Source organism: Carcharhinus amblyrhynchos, chromosome 6 (assembly GCF_965287045.1).
Source record: "Carcharhinus amblyrhynchos chromosome 6, sCarAmb.v2.hapA, whole genome shotgun sequence".
Classification (NCBI taxonomy): domain Eukaryota; kingdom Metazoa; phylum Chordata; class Chondrichthyes; order Carcharhiniformes; family Carcharhinidae; genus Carcharhinus; species Carcharhinus amblyrhynchos.
The window spans coordinates 45,605,079-45,627,055 of record NC_137329.1 but is presented as its reverse complement, the minus strand read 5'-3'; the positions used below and the strand labels follow the sequence as shown (position 1 = coordinate 45,627,055).

The window sequence follows — 21,977 nt, the reverse complement described above, 5'->3', positions numbered from 1 at the left end:
TGTGGGACAGCACGATAGCACTGCTGCCTCACAGTGCCAGGGACGTGGGTTTAATTCCAGCCTCCCGCCACTGTCTGTATGGAGTTTGTACGTTCTCCCCGTTTCTGCATGGGTTTCCTCCAGGTGCTCCAGCTTCCTCCCACCCAAAAATGTGAGGGTTCATTTGATTGGCCATGCTAAATTGCCCCTTAGTGTCAGGGGGATTAGCAGGGTAAATAAGTGGGGTTATGGGGATAGGGCCTGTGTGGGATTGTTGTTGGTGCAGGCTCAATAGGCTGAATGGTCTCCTTCTGCACTGTAGGGATTCTATGGAAACTGGAAACACTGGGAGAATGTGCAAACTCCACAAAGTCAGTCACCCATGGCCAGGATCAAACCCGGGTTTCTGGAGCTATGAGGCAACAATGCTAACCACTCAGCCACCTTGTTGCTTTACTTCTTTCCCTCCTCTCTGTATTACTAAATATATTCCTTAAACAATGACCTAATAATGTTCTTAATCCCTTTCCCTTTCACATTACAATGGTAAGTTTGATGTACTCATGCCTTGTGGTGGACTTACCTGCCAGAAAACATGGAATGTCCGATTTGTTTGCAGTGAGGTTTCTAGTCAGTGCACAAGGGTTTTGAAGTTTCTTGCTCGCGAAAGGTAGGTAGGCTCGGCCGTTGTCAGAGTACTCCTGGTTAATGGCCAGATAGCCGAGATCATTAGTTAGGTTCCTCAGTTTCCGCGCTAGGGATTCTGTGCTCCCATAAACCAAGCTGGCATCCACAAAGGAAGTGATGCTGTTCATTTGTTCCCTGGGATAGAGATTCCCAGTGATGATGACAGATGTGCCGCTGCCACATGCTGGGGCCGAGCGGAAGAAGGGCATACACATTTTGCTCTCATGTGCACGGGGGTCATCATCAGGGATCTACAACACATTCAGATTTAATCAGACAATGAACAAGAGTTAAAACATTGCATCGAACATACATTGGTGATGCGGGACAGATACTTGCCTGGATTGGGAAGCAGGGATTTTTGTTTTGACATGATGATGAACAGTCACTGCTGTTGATGAAGGAAGAAGAACTAGCAGTTTGTGGTGTCAGGTCTATATCATGGTCAATCCACTGTCCCCATTCCACCAAAATATGGCCGTAGCTGCTGTCCAGTGAAATGTCCTCATTGCGGGTGTGCAAGATTGCAGTTGACACTTTCCTAACCTAGAAATAACCAATACAATCATGAATCATAGAATCATAGCATTATATGGTACAGAAGAGGCCTTTCGGCCCATCGAGTCTACACCGACATGTGAGAAACACCCGAACTCCCATCTAATCCCATTTACCAGCACTTGGCCCATAGCCATGAAATGTTATGGCATACTAAGTGCTCATCCAGGTAGTTTTTAAAGGATGTGAGGCAACCTGCCTCTACCACACTCCCAGGCAGCACATTCCAGAGCTTTCCGTTACAGCACAATCATCTCTACCCATCTACCGCTCTTCAACATGCCCCACTACATACCGGTGGTAAGGGGAACCCATTATGTTTCTTGCTTTTGAACCATCCTTTTGGAAATGAGAAGCCATCATCATAATCTGGGAATAGCCATCGAACAAATGGATTGTTAGGTGTGCCCCACTGGGCATGCTGTCTAGAGTCATAGAGAAAATGGTCATTTTAGTTGTGGTGAGCAGATATTTGAAGAATGGTAACAAGTTAGAGAAAATGGTAATGCTGTCTCCAACAATCTCAACTTCAAGGTAAATGGGAACATATCTATTAATGCAGGCATACTTCTATGTAGTGACCAGTGTATTACAAGAGATATTGTGAAATTTCAAAATGTGGAAGCCATGGTATCACACTGATGGCATTGTAGCCCGAACCAAGGCAGATTCATTGGTTATATTTCTCACTGACATTTGTGGTTTCTCTCCATCTACAAATTAACTGCCAAGTTTGCCTAAAAACAACCTCAAAAGTTTTTTGTTATCTGTGAAGCACTTTGTGACATTTTGGAAACAAGGAAGTCGTGACAAAAATGGAATTTTAAAATAAAATTTTTCACAGCAACCACGCAATTAAAGCAATTGGCAGGGTCATTGAAACAGCCCCAAAGATGACAGGGTATTGATGGAAAATGCTCAGGACTGAATGTTGTCCAGGACACTGAAAGAACTTCTTTCTCTTTGCGGAAAAGGATCTATGCGAGTTTTTTATATGTTGACAGAGAATCTCACTTTAATACCTCAATCAGAAGGTGAAACCTTTGTCAATACTTTGTTTCCTCAGGCCAGGGCTGTGGGTAACAGACAACATTTACCTAAAGTCCTTTGGAATCAAGATTATTGATAACATTCTTTCTTAAAATGAAGTGGGAGGAATCCATGCTTCCTGCTGCATTTACCAGATAGTTGCTTTCCCCTTTGTAAAATTCCTCACCTCCTTACAGACTCTAAGAAGCTAAGTTTGCTGTCACTCAGTGGTATCTCTTCATTTCTCATCACCTTTTCAAACCTACCAGTGTCCTAACAAAGAAACTGTCAATTGTACCATCTGACTGAGGAGTTATCCTGGCACGAAGAAGTCTAACAACACCATTGGCATCATTGTTCTTCCTGCTGGTACATACCTGTTATTGCAGATACTGGTGATGTTCCGATATTTGTTCAGTAGGCAGGAACTGGAGCAAGTTACTGGTCGCAGCTGACTGATGCAACCTGTCGCCTTAGCCAATGCCTGAAGATTGAGCGTGCTGAGCAGCAGATCTGAGGAACAAATATAGAAATTAGGAGCAGAAGTGGGCAATTCAGCTCATTTGAGCCTGCCCTGCCATTCAGTCAGATCAGGGCTCATCTCTCCCAGGTCTCAAATCCCCTTCCCTACCTGTTCTCCATTTTTTAATCAGAAATATATTCATCTCCTAATTGAAACCATTTAACGATTCAGACTCCACTGCACTATGGGGCAGTAGTCCCACAAATACATTATTCTCTTTGAGAAATAATTCCTTCTCATCTCAGTTTTAAATCTATCACCTCTGAATCTATCCCTGTGACCTCTTGTTCTAGAAAGCAACAAAGCACCATCTGGATCAGATGCTGTATGATCATTCCTCAGGTATGGATGGTTTTGGGAAGTTTGGTGAAGATTTTCCACTATTAAAGGGATCGGAGCTGAGCTCCATCCCGGCCCTCAATTAATATCCACACGTGTATTTTCTAGCAGGTTCAGGAGGTGGAATCATGGCAGTTTTCCCCTACTTTTGGAGACATGGAGATCCAAGTGTTGCATCTCAACCGCAATCCCAGTTTAGATCAGGTAACCCGATCTGGTAACCTGAGAGTGAGGGAGACAGACAGTCTGTTAGGTTATCCATCCAAGGTCCCTCATTCCCTCCCAGTAATCTGTGTCCCCATGAGTCTGGACACTGGCAACCTAACAGCATCTCCAAGGCCATGCGCCACCTGAATGGGCACTGGGCATTGGCACATCCTTGCCCTGGTGGGCAACGGGTGTCTGCGAGGAGGTCCCCAACATGAGTGCAGCCACCTGGTCACCTGGTACAGTAACTTCCAGGAATGGCTAGTAGTTCAGATAGACAGTGGAGAAGCATCCTTGTGTCTTTTGTGTAATGGGTGACCATTGCAGGGAGCACTGCAGAGTTAACCCAGTGTGGGGAGCCATATTAACTCCTGCAGAGCTCCCTTGACTGGGGCAACAGCTGCAGACCTGCTGCTTGTTACTGTTAGTGGGGCCTGGGATGGAATGTACAATAAAGCATAGAGCATGTCGAGCAGACAGATGGCAGGGTAACCAGGGCGACATTAATGGGGTTGGAACTCAACCTCATATGAATCCTCTCAGGAGTCATTGAGTAGCCAGGGGGAATGCCTGCAACACGAACTCCAAGCCAGTGGCAAATTCTGACCACAGGCCTCCCAGAGCAGCATGAGCCCCCTCAATCCTCTGCACCCATATAAGCCCTCACCCTGCACCATGGTAACAGCTGACACCCCCACCCCCATACCCCCCTCCACCCCAGAGGATGGTGTTGGCAGTACTCACCTCCTCACTCTTCTTCATTGCTGCAATGACTGAGCCACAGTACTAATTTGTGCTGGCGTGTTGTGCTGCCAGGGAGATGGGAAGCATTTGGGTGGAGGGAAGCAATTGGGAGGGGGAAGCATGCGTGCCAAACTCACCAATGGTACTGAAATCCAGTCAATCTCATGCTAATAAACCTTGCGCCCATTTTGGGGAGGAAACTTGGTTCTTGCCAGTAAAAAGGGGCAGAGAAGATACCAATTGTTTTGTGCCTGGTGGAAATCAGATTTTTAGCTTTGCATGCAATTTCTTCAGCTCACCACACAATGTTTAGTGAGGGGAGGTGGTAAAATCCCACCCGAGGACTTGCAGGCGGCCATTATTAAACTAACTTTACTTACACCTCCCCATCAGAGAGGGCTGTATAACAAAATGTCGGCCTATTACACTATATTTTAGTATTACACTATATTTAGTGTGTATGTGCCTGGTGTTAGCCTAGTACCATGCATAACACTATATTTATCCACATGAATTGCCATCTGCTTGGTGTAGACTCCATTCCCTTGCATCTACATCTGATTGCAGTCTTTTCCACTTCCAAGGCTCTAACATTAGCAACATGCTGAATCACAGCAAGAAGGCTGAGGACACCATTATCAGAAGGTGCCACATACTACATTGATTCCGTTACCTGTGCTCTGTTGCTTCCTCTGCTTCTTTCTCCCACTTAGGATTTTGTAAAATACTATCTGATGTTTATACAAAAAGGGGCTGCGTATATGTAAGTTCATAGAATCATAGAATCCTACAGTTTAGAAGGAGGCCATTCGGCTCATCGAATCTGCGCTAACCACAATCCCATTTAGGCCTTATCCCCATAACCTATGCATTTACCCTATCTTGTCCCCCTGACACTAAAGGACAATTTAACACAGCCAATCCACCTAACCTGCGAATCTTTAGACTATGGGAGGAAACGGGAGCACTCAGAGGAAACACATGCAGACACAGAGAAAATTTGCAAACTCCACACAGACAGTGACCCCAACTGGTAATCAAACAAGGCTTCCTGGTGCTGTGAGGCAGCAGTGTGCCCCCCTGCCATTCCTTACTACTAGCTCAGTTGTTGTTGTTGTTTACCTGTTGCATTCTTGAACATGTCCTTCTCGGTGTAAACCATCTGTCGGATGAGTTCTATCGAGGTCTCCATCAACTCAGCCGCTCTCACTGCTGTCCGTGTCTCGGCCACAGGATCCTTGAAGAGACTGAGCAGCTTACTGGCACTAATGGAGCCATTGGCCAGTGCCGCTCTATTCCTGGGAATCAAAGAGCACATTTTAGACTAGTGGCTGGTTTATCCTTGGCAGTGTAAACCTTTTCACTTGAACCCTCTCTTTGCCTTCCCAGTGAGAGTTGTGGAACTTAGTTAAATAAAACGCATAAATCAGTGGCATGAATTTTACTTATCATCCTGTCAAAGGGACAGCCCCTTATTTGAAGGAATTCAACTGAGTTGATTCCAGAGAGGAAAATGTTTCATCTATGGTGTGATACAGTTGTTTCTTTGGCCACTGGAGGGCGCGCATTCCACCTGGGAAGCTTTGCCCATTTTCTGGAGTCTTTCTAGAGCCAATCAAAAGTCAGTCAGAGACATCACCTTAAATAACCCCACTTGTCTGCAACTCCAATAGACGAAGCTTAGCACCATCCAGCACAAAGCAGCCTACTGGATTAGCACCCTATCCACCAACTTAAACATTCATTCCCTTCTCCACAGATGCACAGTGACAACAGTGTGTACCATGGACAAGATGCATATCACTAGCTCACCAATTTCCTTTGGCAGCACCTTACAAACTCATCGTTGAGAAGGACAAAGGCAGCAGATATATGGAAGCACCACTACCAAGCCACACAGCATTCTGACTTGGAAATATATCATCGTTCCTTCACTGTCAGTGGATCAGAATCCTGGAACTCCCTCTGTAACAGCACTGCTGGTGTACCTACACCCCCAGGGACTGCAATGATTCAAGAAGGCAGCTCAGCATCATTTTCTCAAGGGGCAAAAGAGATGGATAACAAATTCTGGCCCTGTCAATGATGCCCACATCCTGTGAAAGAATTAAAAAATCTTTCTTCAGGAACATTTGGTCCTGATTCCTTTATTGTATTAAAGCAATGCTTTGTGTGACCTAAGATTAGATCCTTGGGCAAACTATTCCACTTGATGTAACAATAGTAACGATAAAATAATCTTATTAGTATTTAAAGGTAGCAGTGAAACATTTCCCGCTTAGGGTCAGTGTACTACTTTGTTATAGGTGATCACCATTATCCTTTACTTTTGTGCTGATGTCCCATGGTTTAGAACCCAGTAAACCAGGATACATTTGCTAACAGATAGCACACACACCACATCAGATTCTACTGAACACTCCCAGTTCAGTAACAGGATGAAACAGCAAGCTTCCCACCACCATGCTACTTTATTCACCTCTTTCAGACCAGCTACAACACCAACTAGATAGGAAAATGACTGGCTCTCAAAAACACAATGCACATCTCTGGCACATCCCAAATCACTTCCCATGGTAATTAACTTGGAAGTGCAGTCCTTCATGTTTATGTAGGTAAACTCAGAGGTCAGCAAGATCTCACAACAGTCACGAAATGAACGACCAGTTAATTTGCTACAGGCAGGGTGAAGTGCATTAACTCCTTGGAATAAGGAGCTAAGTGTCTAATTCAGAGAATGGCACCTCTAACAATGCAACAAAGTTTCATGGGACACTTTTACTCATTTAAAGGTGCTACATAAATACAAGATTTTGTTTGAGTATTAGTTACATTATGGAGTGATGTTCTGTGGCCTTAGAATATTCTGCTTCAGGGACAAAATTACTACCTATTGAGTCCAGCAATGTATAAGTGCAGGGTAAAGCTTCTTTCAATAATATGCCTTAACTTCAAATCTTGCAGGGTGAAATTGCCCTTTCTTACACCAATTACTTTTGAGACATTTCTGAATGAACTTGCCAGTTTGCTGGCCTAGTTGTAGTTCTATAGTATAGTTCCCACCTGTTCTTGGTAAGCTCACAATATTCTGCCAATTACATGTATGCTCACTGTGCTATGTCCACCACTGCTACACAAACTGACTTCTCCTTCTCAATCCAATGAGAATTCAGTGTAATCTATTGACCGCATCCAGGTTTATTTCAACTTGGCTGATTTTGGGGATGGAGGACTGAGGTATGAGGGGAGATTGACTAGGTTAGGGTTGCTTTTGCTGGAGTTTAGACAAATAGGGAGGATCACATAGAGACTTATAAAATTCTAACAGATCTAGGCAGGGTAGAAGCAGAGAGGATGTTCCTGATGGTGGGGGTGTCTAGAACCAGGGATCACAGTCTAAGGATTCAGGATAGGCCATTTAGAACAGAGATGAGTTGACATTTCTTCACCCAAAGAGTGGTGAGTCTGTGGAATTCATTACCACAGTTGATGCCAAAACATTGAATGTATTCAAGAGGCAGCTGGATATAGCACTTGGTGTGAACAGAATCAAAGGTTATGGGGAGAAAGCAGGATTAGTTATTGAGTTGGGTGATCAGCCATGAGCTTAATGAATGGTGAAACAGGCTTGAAGGGCCAAATGGCCTCCTCTTGCTCCTATCTCCTATATTTTTAACTTGTTTCCAGGTCTTTTTCACCTTTACAGGAATTGCGTACTATGGGCCTTGCCACTTGTTTTCCACATTAAACAGAATCTGCTTTTCTTAACATATTTGAATCTTACTTGTCTCTAGATCTTTTGTAGGCAGTATTGACAAGATGAAACGCTTTCTTGCATGCCTCATTGACAATCTCATTTCCTCGCTGAGTCACAGATTCTGCAAGACCTGAAGAAAAGTAACATGGTTTACAGATTGAAGCAGTGGATTTAATAGTATAGATAGAATGGAAATAATAAAGGAATAATAGCCCATTTATTTCCAAATATTACAATTGTCTCCAGACTAGACAGTTAGTGAGATTTTGCAAGCCCAGGCAAGTCGTGGAGATTACAAATAGCATGACATGAGCCCAAGATGCATCCTGTCTGGAGATAATACACATCTCTTTATCCTATTCTTAACGCTTTCTCCACTCACATTGTCTGTACCTTTAAGATTTGATTACTTGTAAAGACTCGCAATTCAATCATTATTTTGTAAATTGAGTTTGTGTCTTTATATGCTCTGTTTGTGAATAGAAACACAATAGAAATACAAACCCTTCACCACCTGATGAAGGGGCAGTGTTCCGAAAGCTAGTGGCTTTTGCTACCAAATAAACCTGTTGGACTTTAACCTGGTGTTGGAAGGCAGCAGTGGCAGAGGTTAATAATCCAGGACACCATGGGTTAGATTTTGGTGTCTACACTGAATTTGCTAAGTATGCTTTCTGAGTTAAAGGAAGTCATCAAGGATTCCAGACTGTTCATAGTTCTGTGGATATCATCCCTACCTCTGGTAAAGACAGATTTCATATTCCACCATAGTTGTATGGATTACTGGAACTCACTGTCTGAACTGATCTATATATTCATAAAGACACCAGCAAAGTGAAGGCACCAGCAAAACCTGATGGTTAAAAGAGCTAACTCTGCATCAGATTAAGCACTGTGGGAGCAGTAAGGTTGCACAGAGGGTGTACAGTGAAGAACAGGCATAGGAGCTGTTTGTGCAGTGGCTGTACTAAGCTTTGAACAGACAGCGATTGAACATAGACTCCTTTGTGTTGTGCTCCTGAGCAAAATATGACCGCCTGACAGAGGCACAACTCCTGTGCATTTGTGACCAATAAACAGTGATTAGTGCCTGTTTGTGAGTATGTAACTGGAAGCATGATCAGTGCCAGCAAGATGTGTACAAGAATGAGAGGCAGAGATGCAGAGACATTGGGAGTGGTAACCCGGCACTAACCACTGCAGAAGAAGGAGCATGATCCGAGTCTGGGATCTGGAGACATCGGAACAAAGTTCTTCGGGAGAGAGTCTGATCACCTCACCTTGCCGCGGGTAGTATCTATGTCCAATTCGTAAGTTTGGACATTTTGTGAAGCTTTTGATACATGTTGAATACTTTGTTTATAATGAAGGAGGTTGGCAGTTATATACTTCATGTATAAAAATGTAAGTTCAATTCTTATACTTTGTGTATAACAAAGTCAGTCAGAGGTTAGAAACTTTCTGCATAATGAAGTAAGTCAGAGGTTAAATACTTTGGGTGGGATTTTCTGGCTGCGCTTGCTCCAAGACCGGAAAATCCTGCCTGATCAATGAACCTTTGCATGGTCCATGTCCCGCCCGCTGTGGCGGCCAGATGGGAAAATTCCATCCTGTGTGTATAATGAAGTTTGTTACCTCGTGTACTAAAGTAGTGTGCTAGAGTTTGACAGTTTTGTGGTAACTTGGTAGAGTACAGTGTAATATGTCTGCAGAGGCAGAGATTCCTTCACTAAAATCCCCTTATTTACAAACTCTAACTGCAGTATACAGAGTGCTATCAGTTACCAGTCTGTCTCTAGGGTGTCAGAGGAACTGACACTCATGGTTAACTAAAAGGCAAAAACTCCCTGATTGCCCTCTCCAGGCAAACCCCGATACCTCCCTCCTGCCCACCCCAGCAGCGCCAATGCCTCTGGCAGTTCCAACTCCCTCCAACCCCCCCCGGGGTCCAAATGGCCAGCCCCGATCACCCACTTCCCTCCCTCTGTCACCGATCCCTATGCAGAGTGGCAGCAGGACCCTCCCACCCCTACCAATTGACACCCCCATAGACCCTTCCCCCAATGGACCCTGCCGCATCTAGCCCCACCCCATTGACACTGCCCGATGCCTAGTGCCAAGATGCCCTGTGGGCATTGCCAATTTGCCCCTTGGGCCCCACCGAGGTGCTACTCCCTTACCCCCAACCTCTGGGACGGGTGGTCCTTAATCACTCCTGTTCTTTCCAATGAAGTTGAGTCATCTGAGCCCTGTTAGTGGGGAGCATTAGCAAAGTATGCTGCTTGGAACCATGGGAAGATGCTAGTGAACCCAGGGACTTCAGCCTTGGGCCTGCTAATTGGATTTAAATTGAAATTTAAATATGGAAATCAGCTCTGTGCCGATTTCAAGGTGAAGCTGATGACTCCAAAAAACATGGAACAGGAGACAAGCGGAGATTGTCACGCCCAGCTGGCAGCCTGCTAAACGATCTCTGTTGATGTCTCCTGCTCATTGCGCTGCTGGAGCAGTGCAGCAGGCTGGGAGAATCATCCCTGAGGCATTTAAACTTAAATGGTTGATTGGATGGATCTTAGATTGCTGAAGGAAATAGGGATGGAAATAGTGGAGGCCTTGGGCACAATCTTTTAATCTTCCTTTGATATGAGATGGCTATTCGAGAACTTGAGGTTTGCAAATGCTGCATCCCTGTCCAAAGAAGGGGAGGGAAAGAAAAAGACCTGATTAATACTAGCCAGTCAACATAATGTTTATTTAGATTTCCAAAAAGCCTTTGACAAGGTATCGTGTAGGAGACTGTTAAATAAGTTAAGTGCCCATGATGTTAAGGGTGAGATCCTGGCACGGATAGAGGATTGGCTGACTGGCAGAAGGCAGAGAGTGAGGATAAAGGGGTATTTTCAGGATGGCAGCTGGTAACTAGTGGTGTGCCTCAGGGGTCAGTGCTGGGACCACAACTGTTCACAATACACATTAACGATTTGGAGGAAGGAACTGAAGGTACTGTTGCTAAGTTTGCAGATAATACAAAGATATGTAGAAGGACAAGTAGTATTGAGGAAGCAGGGGGGCTGCAGAAGGACTTTGACAGGTTAGGAGAGTGGGCAAAGAAGTGGTAGATGGAATACAATATGGAAAAGTGTGAGGTTATGCACTTTGGAAGGAGAAATGGAGGCATACGTTATTTTCTAACTGGGGAAATGATTAGGAAATCAGAAGCACAAAGGGGTCCTTGCTTGAGATTCTCTTATGGTTAACATGCAGGTTCAGTCGGCTATTAGGAAGGCAAATGCAATGTTAGCATTCATACTGAGAGGGCTAGAATACAAGAGGATACAAGGGATGTACTTCTGAAGCTGAATAAGGCTCTGGTCAGACTCCATTTGGAATATTGTGAGCAGTTTTGGGCCCCATATCTAAGAAAGGATATGCTGGCCTTGGAAAGGGTCCAGAGGAGGTTCACAAGAATTATCTCTGGAATGAAGAGCTTGTCGTATGAGAGACATTGAGGACTCTGGGTCTGTACTCATTGGAGTTTAGAAGGATGAGGGGGGACCTTACTGAAATTTATAGGATACTGTGAGGCCTGAATAGACTGGATGTGGAGAGGTTGTTCCACTAGTAGAAAAACAAGCACCAGAGGGCACAACCTTAGACTAAAGGAACAATCCTTTAAAACAGAGATGAGGAGGAATTTCTTCAGCCAGAGAGTGGCGAATCTGTGGAACTCTTTGCCACAGAAGGCTGTGGAGGTCAGGTCATTGAGTGTCTTTAGGATAGAGATAGATAGGAAATTGATTAATAAGGGGATCAGGGGTTATGGGGAAAAGGGAGGAGAATGGGGATGAGAAAAAAATCAGCATGGTTGAGTGGTGGAACAGACTCGATGGGCCAAGTGGCCTAATTCTGCTCCTATATCTTATGTTCTTATGATCTTATGTTGGTAGTAGGGAAACTGTTGGAGACCTTATTCAGGAAAAAATAATTGTCAATTAGAAATACATGGAATATAAATTTGTTAAACCTAAGTAATATCTGATAAATTTGATTGTGACCAATAAAGAAATAACAGCGAGGTGATACATGAACTTTCAAAAGTTGTTTGATAAAAGTGCCATATTAAAGATTTGTTTGTAAAATTGAAGCTTAATAGATTGGAGCAGGTGAAAGTCAAAAAGTACAGAGTCAGGGTAATTAGTTTTTTAATTGGATGGAAGTGTACACTGGTATTTTCCAGGGATCAGTATTAGGACTCTTGCTCTTAATATATGTTAGGGTATACATGGCCTTATTTCAAAGTTTTCCAGTGCCACAAAACCAGGAAATGTACCAAACAGCAAGGATGATAGTAGCAAGCTTCAGGAGAAATTCAACAGACTGGTGAAATAGGCAGACACATGGCAAATTAAAGTTGATGCAGAAAAATGTGAAGTGATGTACAATGAAAGGAAAAATGAAGAAACAATACAAACAGAAGCTGTTATTCTCCTGATGTGTTTCCCACTGGTGCTGGCAGCACCAAATAGATGGGATTCAACTGCTCTTTGGTGGCAAAAAAATCCCCAATATGAAGCACATCAGCTATCCCAGCTTTACAGAGAAGATGCCCTGATCTGAGAGTGCAGATCCAGTCCTGACCCCCAGGACATTGCAATATCCCACATACAAGGGAAGCACCCCAATCCTTCACCACAGAAGAGCAACCAATCTACCACCACTAAATGTTTGGGTCACTTTCCCCTCCACATATCATGCAGGTTTGAGTGTGACCTTAACAACTCCCACCCTCTGTCAGAGGCCTCACACACACACACACACCCTGCACCCCCCCACCCCACCACCACCACCATCTGCTTATTTCACATTCGATCACATTTCCGTTTAATTATCTCAAGATCTGGTCATGCTGAGGAGCTGAAATGCGTTGAAATACATTGTTTACATTCAATTTCACGCCCCAGTGCCTTTCACTAGCCTCGTGATTGACAAGTTCAGGCTATTTCACCATAGGCAGTAGCTTTGTTTATGTATATTTCCTGTAACAGTTGGTTAAATCTGAATATAAAGGAGAGACGCTCCTTTACGGTGGGGGTGGGGCGGGGGGGCAGCAAAGGCCCTTGCCCCTTCACACCGGTTTTGGCAGTGCTAACTTGGCACTGACCTGTGTCAGCCTGGTAGTGACAGGCTGGTTTTGACTTCCTGCCAGTGTGCCACTCAGGCAGTGACACTTTCACAGCCAGGGTGGCATTGCCAGGGTGATGGGGAGTTGTGCCAACTTCTTCTATGGCTGAAGGCAACTTTCAGTTCAGGCAGGCTGTTCCGGCATAAGAGGTTGAAAAAGAGCCACTATGAAAGAGAAAGGATTGGCGGTGCAGCCGGCCTTTCTCAAAAGGACTTCAGGGAAAGCCTGTTTAACAAAACTGTGGTTAGAAACTGCAGCAGCTGAAAAGAAGATAGACTCAGATTTATTTCAGGTATATTCAGATCTTGAGATAATTAAATGTGATTGAATGTAAAATAAGCAGTTCAAAGAATTCCAGCAGTTCAGGTGCAAGACTTTCACTTTCATTTGACAGGTCGTTGAAATTGACACGCTGGGAGCCAATATTCAAATGGACAAGATTCTGCCTCCTCTACTTATATGTCAATGGTGAACTTATTTTGATGATTTATCTAACTAATTTGAATAGCCCTTCTGAGGAGGTCATTGAATGAAATGAGGAGATTGGCTATTGGTTCATAGAAAATGAAAGCAGAGGAGGCAGCCATTCAGCCCATCAGAGGTCTGCTGGTTGAAAGGGATTAATTTTGTAGCTCTTCGCAATGGCCCATTTTTTTATTATTAGTTTCACAAGTAATTTTCACTGCAATGAAATTACTGTGAAAATAGCCTAGTTGTCACACTCCAGCGCCTGTTTGTGTACACTGAGGGAGAATTTAGCATGGCCAATGCCCCTAAGCAGCACATCTTTCGATCGGTGGGATAAAACCAGAGCACCCAGAGGAAACCCTTGCAGACACAGGGGGAACATGCAAACTCCACACAGACAGTGACCCAAGCCAGGAATTAAACCTGGATCCCTGGCACTGTAAGGTAGCAGTGCTAACCATTGTGCCACCTCATATATCATGATTCTTTTAAGGTTAAACCTGCACTGCATGTTTTAGAAGCTTTACCATCCACACAACCCCATTATCAGCCTACTTTATCTCTGAGGTAAAACCACGACATTTCCGATCTTGAAGTTTGGCAGAGAGAAAAAAGATACTGTTGGAGTAAAAGTGTTAAGAATGAAACTTGTGGACTCAGTGAGTAGATTCGCAGGCATGAAAGAAAAGCCACCGTTTTAAAAAAATATTATTAGAAAACATTGTGTTTTTTGGAAAGGGTCAAGAGACTTCAAAAAAAATGGCAGTGCTAAAAAATGGAGCCAGACTGAACAACTTGCTGAAGAGTGGAAGTACTTGAGGCCCACTGGAGCATGACCTGATTATATCAATAAGAAGTCTCACAACACCAGGTTAAAAGTCCAACAGGTTCATTTGGTATCATGAGCTTTCAGAGCACTGCTTCTTGATCAGGTGAGTCACCTGATGAGGGAGCAATGCTCCAAAAGCTTGTGATTCCAAAAAGACCTGTTGGACTTTAACCTGGTGTTGTGAGACTTCTTACTATGCCCAACCCAGTCCAACACTGGCATCTCCACATCATGATTAAAGCAACAATGGACTTTTTGATCTTCTCTGGAGCTGTCAATCAAAGCAGTTCAAAGAGTTCAGGCAGCACCTGTGGCTGTCTCAGACAACAAAGGGGGATTCCTCTCCTGATACTGACATCTCCTGACAATCAAAGAACATCAAAAAAGTCGGTAACACCTGGAGCTTCTGAAAGAAAGCAAGGGAACACCTCTCATAAAACAGATATCTCTTGTCAAGCAAAGTACTTTAAAGAGGTCTGGTAACACCCATGGCTTCTGAAATCAACAAAGGACATTCCACTCCATAGATTGGAGTAGCACAGTGATTTTGAAGGATTCCAAGATATCGGGGGCATGGATTATTATGAAACCAAGCCACTTCAAGGATTTCGCAGAACACAGACAATAATAAGTACTTTTAACAGAAAGTTTTCTGAAATCATAATCCTCAGAATGTTTTCCATGTACCCAAGAAGGAGAAATCCAGCCCTGGGATTTCCAACCTTAGGGGAGAGTCATAGAATCATAGCACAGAAGGAGTCCATTTGGCCCATTAAACCTGTACCGACAACAATCCTACCCTGGCCCTATCCCTGTAGTCCCAGTAGCACCTGGAGGAAACAACACAAGGCCAGAACTGAACTCGGGTCCCTGACACTGAGGCAGCACAGCCACTGTGTCACCTGTGGTCCTGAGGTCAATTTCTTGAAAGATTCTCTCTCTGCAGCCTGGCAATGGCAGAGGAGCCCATTGCACAGTAGTTACCTCCTTCAACCCCCCACCCCAGGAGACCAAAGCGTCAGGAGCCCGTTTATCAGGGCCTGTACCAAACTATGCCCACTGGACTTCCTGCTGGAGGGATGAGAGCAGACTAGCAGGCTGAAGTATCTGACCTCAACCCTGGTGATTATATTAAAATGAATGTCAGTGAGCAGTGAAATGACTTTGTAAATGTGCTGCAATGGAAATGGAGATGGTGCTGTGAGAGTCACTCTGTGAGCACTCTGTAATATCAGCTCCCTCCAACAGGTCGTTGGACTGCAGACCTGTTGCTGCACATTTTATTTGCCTTCCTTTAATATTTTGTTTATCAATTCCACTTCAGCCCAGTCTGATTTACCAGTTTAATTGGTCCCTTCACATTACATTTCACTGGCATACTGGAAGGTGATTCTCCCAAAAGCACTGAATTGGAGGAAATCTGTTCTAGATCATGACTCTTTTGTCAGTTCAGCTTCTCACCTGAATAGAACAAAGAACAAAGAACAAAAACAGCCCGGGAAACAGGCCCTTCAGCCCAACGAGCCCGCGCCGCCATTTTAATATTACCAGTGCCCCCCTCCACCCATGACCCTTATCTATTGTTTTTATGGCAATCCAGATTGAGGGAAACTAATTTAGGGACAATTTATTACTTCCAATCAGCCTAATAGCACATCTTTGGGGTGTGGGAGGAAACCGGAGCACCCGGAGAAAACCCATGCAAGCACGGGGAGAATGCGCAAACTCCCACAGACACTGGCCCAAATCCATGTGTCTGCACAGCAAACAGTCACTGAGCTGTCGTGTTGCCCAGCATCTGGTCCCAGTTTAAGCACACACTAACGACATGAAGCACTAGGCCAATCTCGAACATTCAAGAGCAGCCCAAGTATGACCCATCGCGTGTATGCCCCTTGTTGGACAACAAGGCGGACCGACTTAAAACCTGTGAATTAAAAGAGAAAAAATGTTATTATCATACCATATCCTTTTACATTACCAGGGACGTCCCACTGCTAATGAACTTTATTTAAAACAATCTCCTATATCCTCCCATCTCCAACCCACTCATGTGCCTGTCTAAGTTACTCTTAAACAACTCCAGCGTGCCTGCCTCCACCACCTTACTTGGCAGAGCATTCCATACCCCCACTACCCTCTGTGTGAAAAACCTCCCTCTAATATCTGTGTTATACCTCTCCCCCCTCACCTTAAGCCCGTGGCCCCTCGTACTATGTGTCTATAACATAGGAAATAGCTTACCTCTGTTTACTCTATCTATTCCCTTCATAATCTTATATACCTCTATTAGATCCCCCCTCAGTCGCCGCCTTTCAAGGGAAAACAGCCCCAATTTGTTCAATCTTTCCTCATAACCCAGTCCTTCCATACCAGGCAACATCCTGGTAAATCTCCTCTGCACTCTCTCCAGAGTCTCCACGTCCTTCCAGTAGTAAGGCAACCAGAACTGGATGCAGTACTCTAAATGCGGTCTAACCAACATTAGACTCCAGCTCTTATATTCTATACCCCGTCCTATAAAGGCTAACATACCATAGGCTTTCTTCACAACCTTCTCCACTTGTACTGCCACCTTCAAAGACTTGTGCACTTGCACCCCCAGGTCTCGCTGCGACTCTATACTCCTTATGGGCTTACCCTTTATCATATAACTCCCCCCTACATTATTCCGGCCAAAATGCATCACCTCACATTTATCCGGATTAAACTCCATTTGCCATACATCTGCCCAATATACCAGCCTATCACTATCCCGTTGTATTGCCAGACACTGCTCCTCACTGCCCGCCAATCCAGCCATCTTGGTGTCATCAGCAAATTTGCTGATCACACCACTTGCTCCCTCTTCCAAGTCATTTATATACACTACAAAGAGAAGAGGTCCCAGTACTGAGCCCTGCGGCACACCACTAGTGACAGACCTCCAGCTAGAAAAGGACCCCTCCACTACTACTCTCTGTCTCCTCTTAGCAAGCCAGTTCTCCACCCATCTAGATACCTGGCCTCGTATCCCATGAGCCTTAATTTTTTCTACCAACCTACCATGACAGACTTTGTCAAACGCCTTACTGAAATCCATATAGACGACATCAATGGCTCGTCCTTTGTCGATCGTTTTTGTCACCTCCTCAAAAAATTCTACCAGATTCGTAAGGCAAGACTTCCCCTTTACAAAGCCATGCTGCGTATCCTTAATCAGATCGCAACGCTCCAAGTGCTCATACATCCTATCCCTAAGAATCCTCTCCATCAACTTGCCTACCACTGACGTCAAACTCACCGGCCTATAGTTACCCGGGTTATCCCTCCTACCCTTTTTAAACAACGGTACCATGTTCGTTATCCTCCAGTCCTCTGGGACCTCACCTGTGTCCAAAGAAGAGACAAAGATTTGTGTCAGAGGCCCAGCAATTTCATCTCTTGCCTCTCTAAGCAGCCTAGGATAAATGCCATCAGGCCCCGGAGATTTATCAGTTTTAATGCTACCTAAAAGCCCTGACATTTCTTCTCTCGTAATCGATAGTTCCTCCAATTGGTCTACAGCTCCCTCGATGACCGTACCAGACATCAAGCCCCTCTCCTTCGTGAATACCGACGCAAAGTATTCATTCAGGATCTCCTCCATTCCTTCAGACTCTAAGCACAATTCCTCTCATCTGTCCCTGAGGGGGCCGATTTTTCCCGTAGCCACCCTTTTGGTCCTAACATAGGGGTAAAACGCTTTTGGATTTTCCTTAATCCTACCTGCCAAAGCCATTTCATGCTCCCTTTTTGCCCTCCTAACTCCCCTTTTGAGATCCCTCCTACTGTCTCTGTACTCCTCCAACGCTCTCTCCGTTTCCAGTTGCTTAGACCTGACATACGCCTCTCGTTTCTTCCTGACCAGGTCCTCAATATCTCTAGTAATCCACGGCTCTCCAATCTTACCTTTCCCATCCTTCCTCCTAACTGGCACATGCCTTTCCTGCACCCATTTCAGTTTTCCCTTGAAAGACTCCCACATGCCTAACGTGGACTTGCCTTCCAACAGCCTATACCAGTCTGTATCCCTAAGCTCCTGTCTAATCTGACTGTATCTCGCCCTCCCCCAACTTAGCACCCTCTCTGCACTCTGTACACTGCAGAAGTCCCTGTCATGAATCTCATTAAAAACCTGGGGGGTGGGGCCTATTCACTCGGGAGTCTGACAATTCTGGAAGTCTGCGCATGTGGAGTGGTCCCGATCTGTCAGTCTTCCTGTTTGCTGGCCAGCCTGGGACCCCTGCAGTGCTGCCCCCCACCCTACCACCACAGCCTGATTCTGACCCCCAAAACAATTCCTGGGCCAGCCCTGAACCGCACCCCTTCCCCCCCCATCCCATCCTGTCCTGGAGTGCCCCGATGTCCAGCCCACACCCCCTAGCAGAGGCAATCCCCTCAGCCTGGCAGACCCCTCCCTCCTCCTCACGCTGACCACCCCCCACAGTTAATCCTGTGAGGGCTGTTGTTAAAATGGGCTACAAAACATGACACATCTCAGTGAAAGAATGAGGGACAATGTAAGTTCTTCATTATTCTGTGGGCCTCTCAATGACCTTGGCAGGAGATTTGCTTATTGGGAAATTTTAAGAACATAAGAACTAGGAACAGAAAAGCACATCGTCCCTCGAGCCTATTACACCATTCCACGTTATTACGGCTGATCTTCTGCCTCTACTCCACTTTTCTGCCTCGCTCCCCATGTCTCTTGGTTCCCCAAGAGATCAAGGGCGTAAAGGGTGAAATCCAGTACTCTTGCAATAAATAGTAACATGCTAATTGCTTGCTGTACCTCCATGCAAGCGTTCTGTATTCCTTATGCAAGCACACCTAAAACTCATCGAATATCACCATTTAGAAGTCTCACACCTTTTAAAAAATCTTTTGCTTTTCTCTACTTAAAACTGAAGTAAATAATTTCACATATCACCATATTATACTATTGCCAACTTGTTGCTCACTCACTTAACCTATCTGTATATTTTAGAAGCCTTTTGTTTCCGCCTCACAGTTGGAGTCCCAACTAGTTTTGCATCATCAGCACATTTGGTTTGAATCTTCCTGTACCTGTATCATCAGATATTGGACACAAGTTGGGAAATGCATGTCAGGAATCCACGGAGGTCCTAAAACACATGCATGCAATGAATTGCTTTGGGCTTAATTCAGCTGCCTGGGTTCCTCTGTAATGTCTCCGACACTGAACTCAGCGTCACATAGTTGTGCAGATACCTGGGCGATTTACCTGTCAACTTATTCTGAAGTGGTTACAGTGGTTAAAGCTGGCCTAATTCAGAGATTCACCAGCATTACTGAAGAGAGTGTCACAAATGACCCCCAAATCACCCACTGAGCCACAAATCATCAGTTGGCTCCACTAGTCCCTTGCCACTCCCCACACCTCACAACCTCCCCCATGCCAGACTAAACCCCCCCCCTCCCCGGCCACCCAACTATACCCTAGTCCAGATGCAACTATCCCTGTCTTCCAACTATCCATTCACTCATTTATCCTTTCACTGTCCTCCTGAAAGGCTTTGAGATCTTCATAAACTTGCCCAAATATCATAGCTAATGCCATGAAAAGGGGATGTCTTTTCCTTTCCTGTCCCTTCTCCATGGGTGTCCGTGCTGACCCATCACTGCTTAAACCAGGATTGGAAGTCCCAGCTGAACATTTGCAAAAAAGGTCCCAGAAATCTTTGTGGGCAGCATCAATACGTGTAGCATCAACACTCACTGGAAGATCTGGAGCATTACCTTTGGTCTCTTTGTCTAAGTTATTGATATAAGTTGTAAATAGTTGACACCCCAGCACTGATTCCACTGGAACTCCACTAGTTACAGTTTATCAACCTGAAAATGACCCATTTATCTTGCCTCTCTGTTTCCTGTCTATTAGCCAATCTTCTAACCATGTTAATACATTAGAACACCATGAGTTCTGTGTGTCAATTCTCCTCACTATACTGCCTTCTATCACAACTGCATTCTTTTTTACTCCCCTCAATTGAATGACCTCCTGCACTTTGATGCTGCAATCAGTTTTCCTGTCCATTCTGCCAATCCGTTTTCCCATCCACCCTGCAGTCCTTTCCTCACCCACACTTTGTACCTGTTTGCCAAAGTCTAGGGCTATGGGTTAAATCCAAGGCCTCCATCACTACTGCACTGTAGGGATTCTATGATTCTATAGGTGGGATTTCATGGCCTTGTTCACCCCAAAATTGTAAAATCCCACCCAAGGTTAACAGACCTTCCCATGTTTCATCCGTTGTCCACTCCAATTCCCGTGGCAGATGGGACAGTAAAATTCCACCCTATGATTCTATGATTCTGACTGTATCCTAGAGTCTGTGCCTGCCTAACTCACAGTCACACCTTTCTGCCCTGACTATTGACCAACTGTAAAGTTCTACTTAACATAGATTAACTGTCTCAGGGATCAAAGTGCCCACATATCTCTTCAATGTCTACAGCTTGGACTCTAGCTCAACAACTTTGAGCTGAAGTTCCTTGTGTTGTAAACACTGCAAATAAGGTTTTCAGTATTTCAATGAACTTCACCAGCTCTTACAGGCTGCAGTTACGACACATCACCCATCCTGATTCGCAACTATATTGCTGTTCCTTCACCACCGCTGAGTCGAAATCCTGGAACTCCTTTCCTAACAGCACCGTAGGTGTATTTACACCAGATTAGATGTGCTATGTGGGCGACACAGTGGCACAGTGGTTAGTACTGCTGCCTCACAGTGCCAGGGACCTGGGTTCAATTCCGGCTTTGGGTCACTGTCTGTGTGGAGTTTGTACATTCTCCCTGTGTCTGCATGGATTTCCCCGGATGCTCCGGTTTCCTCCCACAGTCCAAAGTTGTGCGGGTTAGGTTGATTGGCCATATTAAAAGTGACCCTATTGTCAGGGGGATTAGCAACGTGAATACGTGGGATTACAGGAATAGGGCCTGGCTGGAATTGTGGTCGGTATGGACTCAATGGGTTGAATGGCCTCCTTCTGTAATGTGGGGATTCTATTCAGACAGCAGCGGTTCAAGAAGGTATCTGAAGGTTAATTAGGATGGACAATAAATGCTGGCCGACCAACGGCACCTATAATCCCCTGAATGAATAAAAAGATTATTTGTTTAATTATTAATTTAGTAAACTAAGAACAAGCTTTCTATCTTACCGACTGGAGCTAAAACCAAAGGAATTTAAAAAAAAACACCTCCACCCTTTGCATCAGATTCCCACCTGCACCAAACTGCAGACTTCAGAACCTTATGTCCGGTGCATTCCTTTTCTGAGAACTCTGTGCTGTGGTAAATACTGTTGACTGTACACTAAACATATGGATTATAGAAACGTTTACCTTGCTGATGCGTTTCTGCCAGTGAAGAAGTCGAGCTCAGGTAAAAGAGTAGAAGCAACAGCTGGGGGATTCCTCTGCTTAATACCTACATGTGAAAAAAAAAGCAGTCAGTGTAACAGTGGCAATGTCATTCCACTGAATATACATCTAGAAATGACAATAAATAAAATAGCAGAGGCAATTTTAAAGTAGATCATTTGCAACAGCTAAAACAGTGTACAGAGCAGTCCTGCAGCCGTGTGAATCATTTGTTCAGTAAAATTCCAGGCATCAATATCTAGGC

General features: G+C 44.7%; 1 protein-coding gene across 2 annotated transcripts in view; it reads right to left on the bottom strand.

Annotated features, from left to right (window-relative positions):
* LOC145343871 (myeloperoxidase-like) overlaps positions 1-21,977 on the bottom strand; it is a 73,299-nt gene that overhangs the window by 35,260 nt on the left and 16,062 nt on the right. For both annotated transcript variants that reach the window (XM_080190344.1, XM_080190345.1), the window contains exons 2-8: positions 21,695-21,779; positions 7,851-7,953; positions 5,189-5,364; positions 2,631-2,766; positions 1,520-1,649; positions 1,006-1,212; positions 563-917 (exon numbers count right to left, since the gene is read on the bottom strand). In XM_080190344.1, the coding sequence (XP_080046470.1) occupies positions 563-917; positions 1,006-1,212; positions 1,520-1,649; positions 2,631-2,766; positions 5,189-5,364; positions 7,851-7,953; positions 21,695-21,779 (1,192 nt within the window). The remainder of the gene's footprint in view (positions 1-562; positions 918-1,005; positions 1,213-1,519; positions 1,650-2,630; positions 2,767-5,188; positions 5,365-7,850; positions 7,954-21,694; positions 21,780-21,977) is intronic.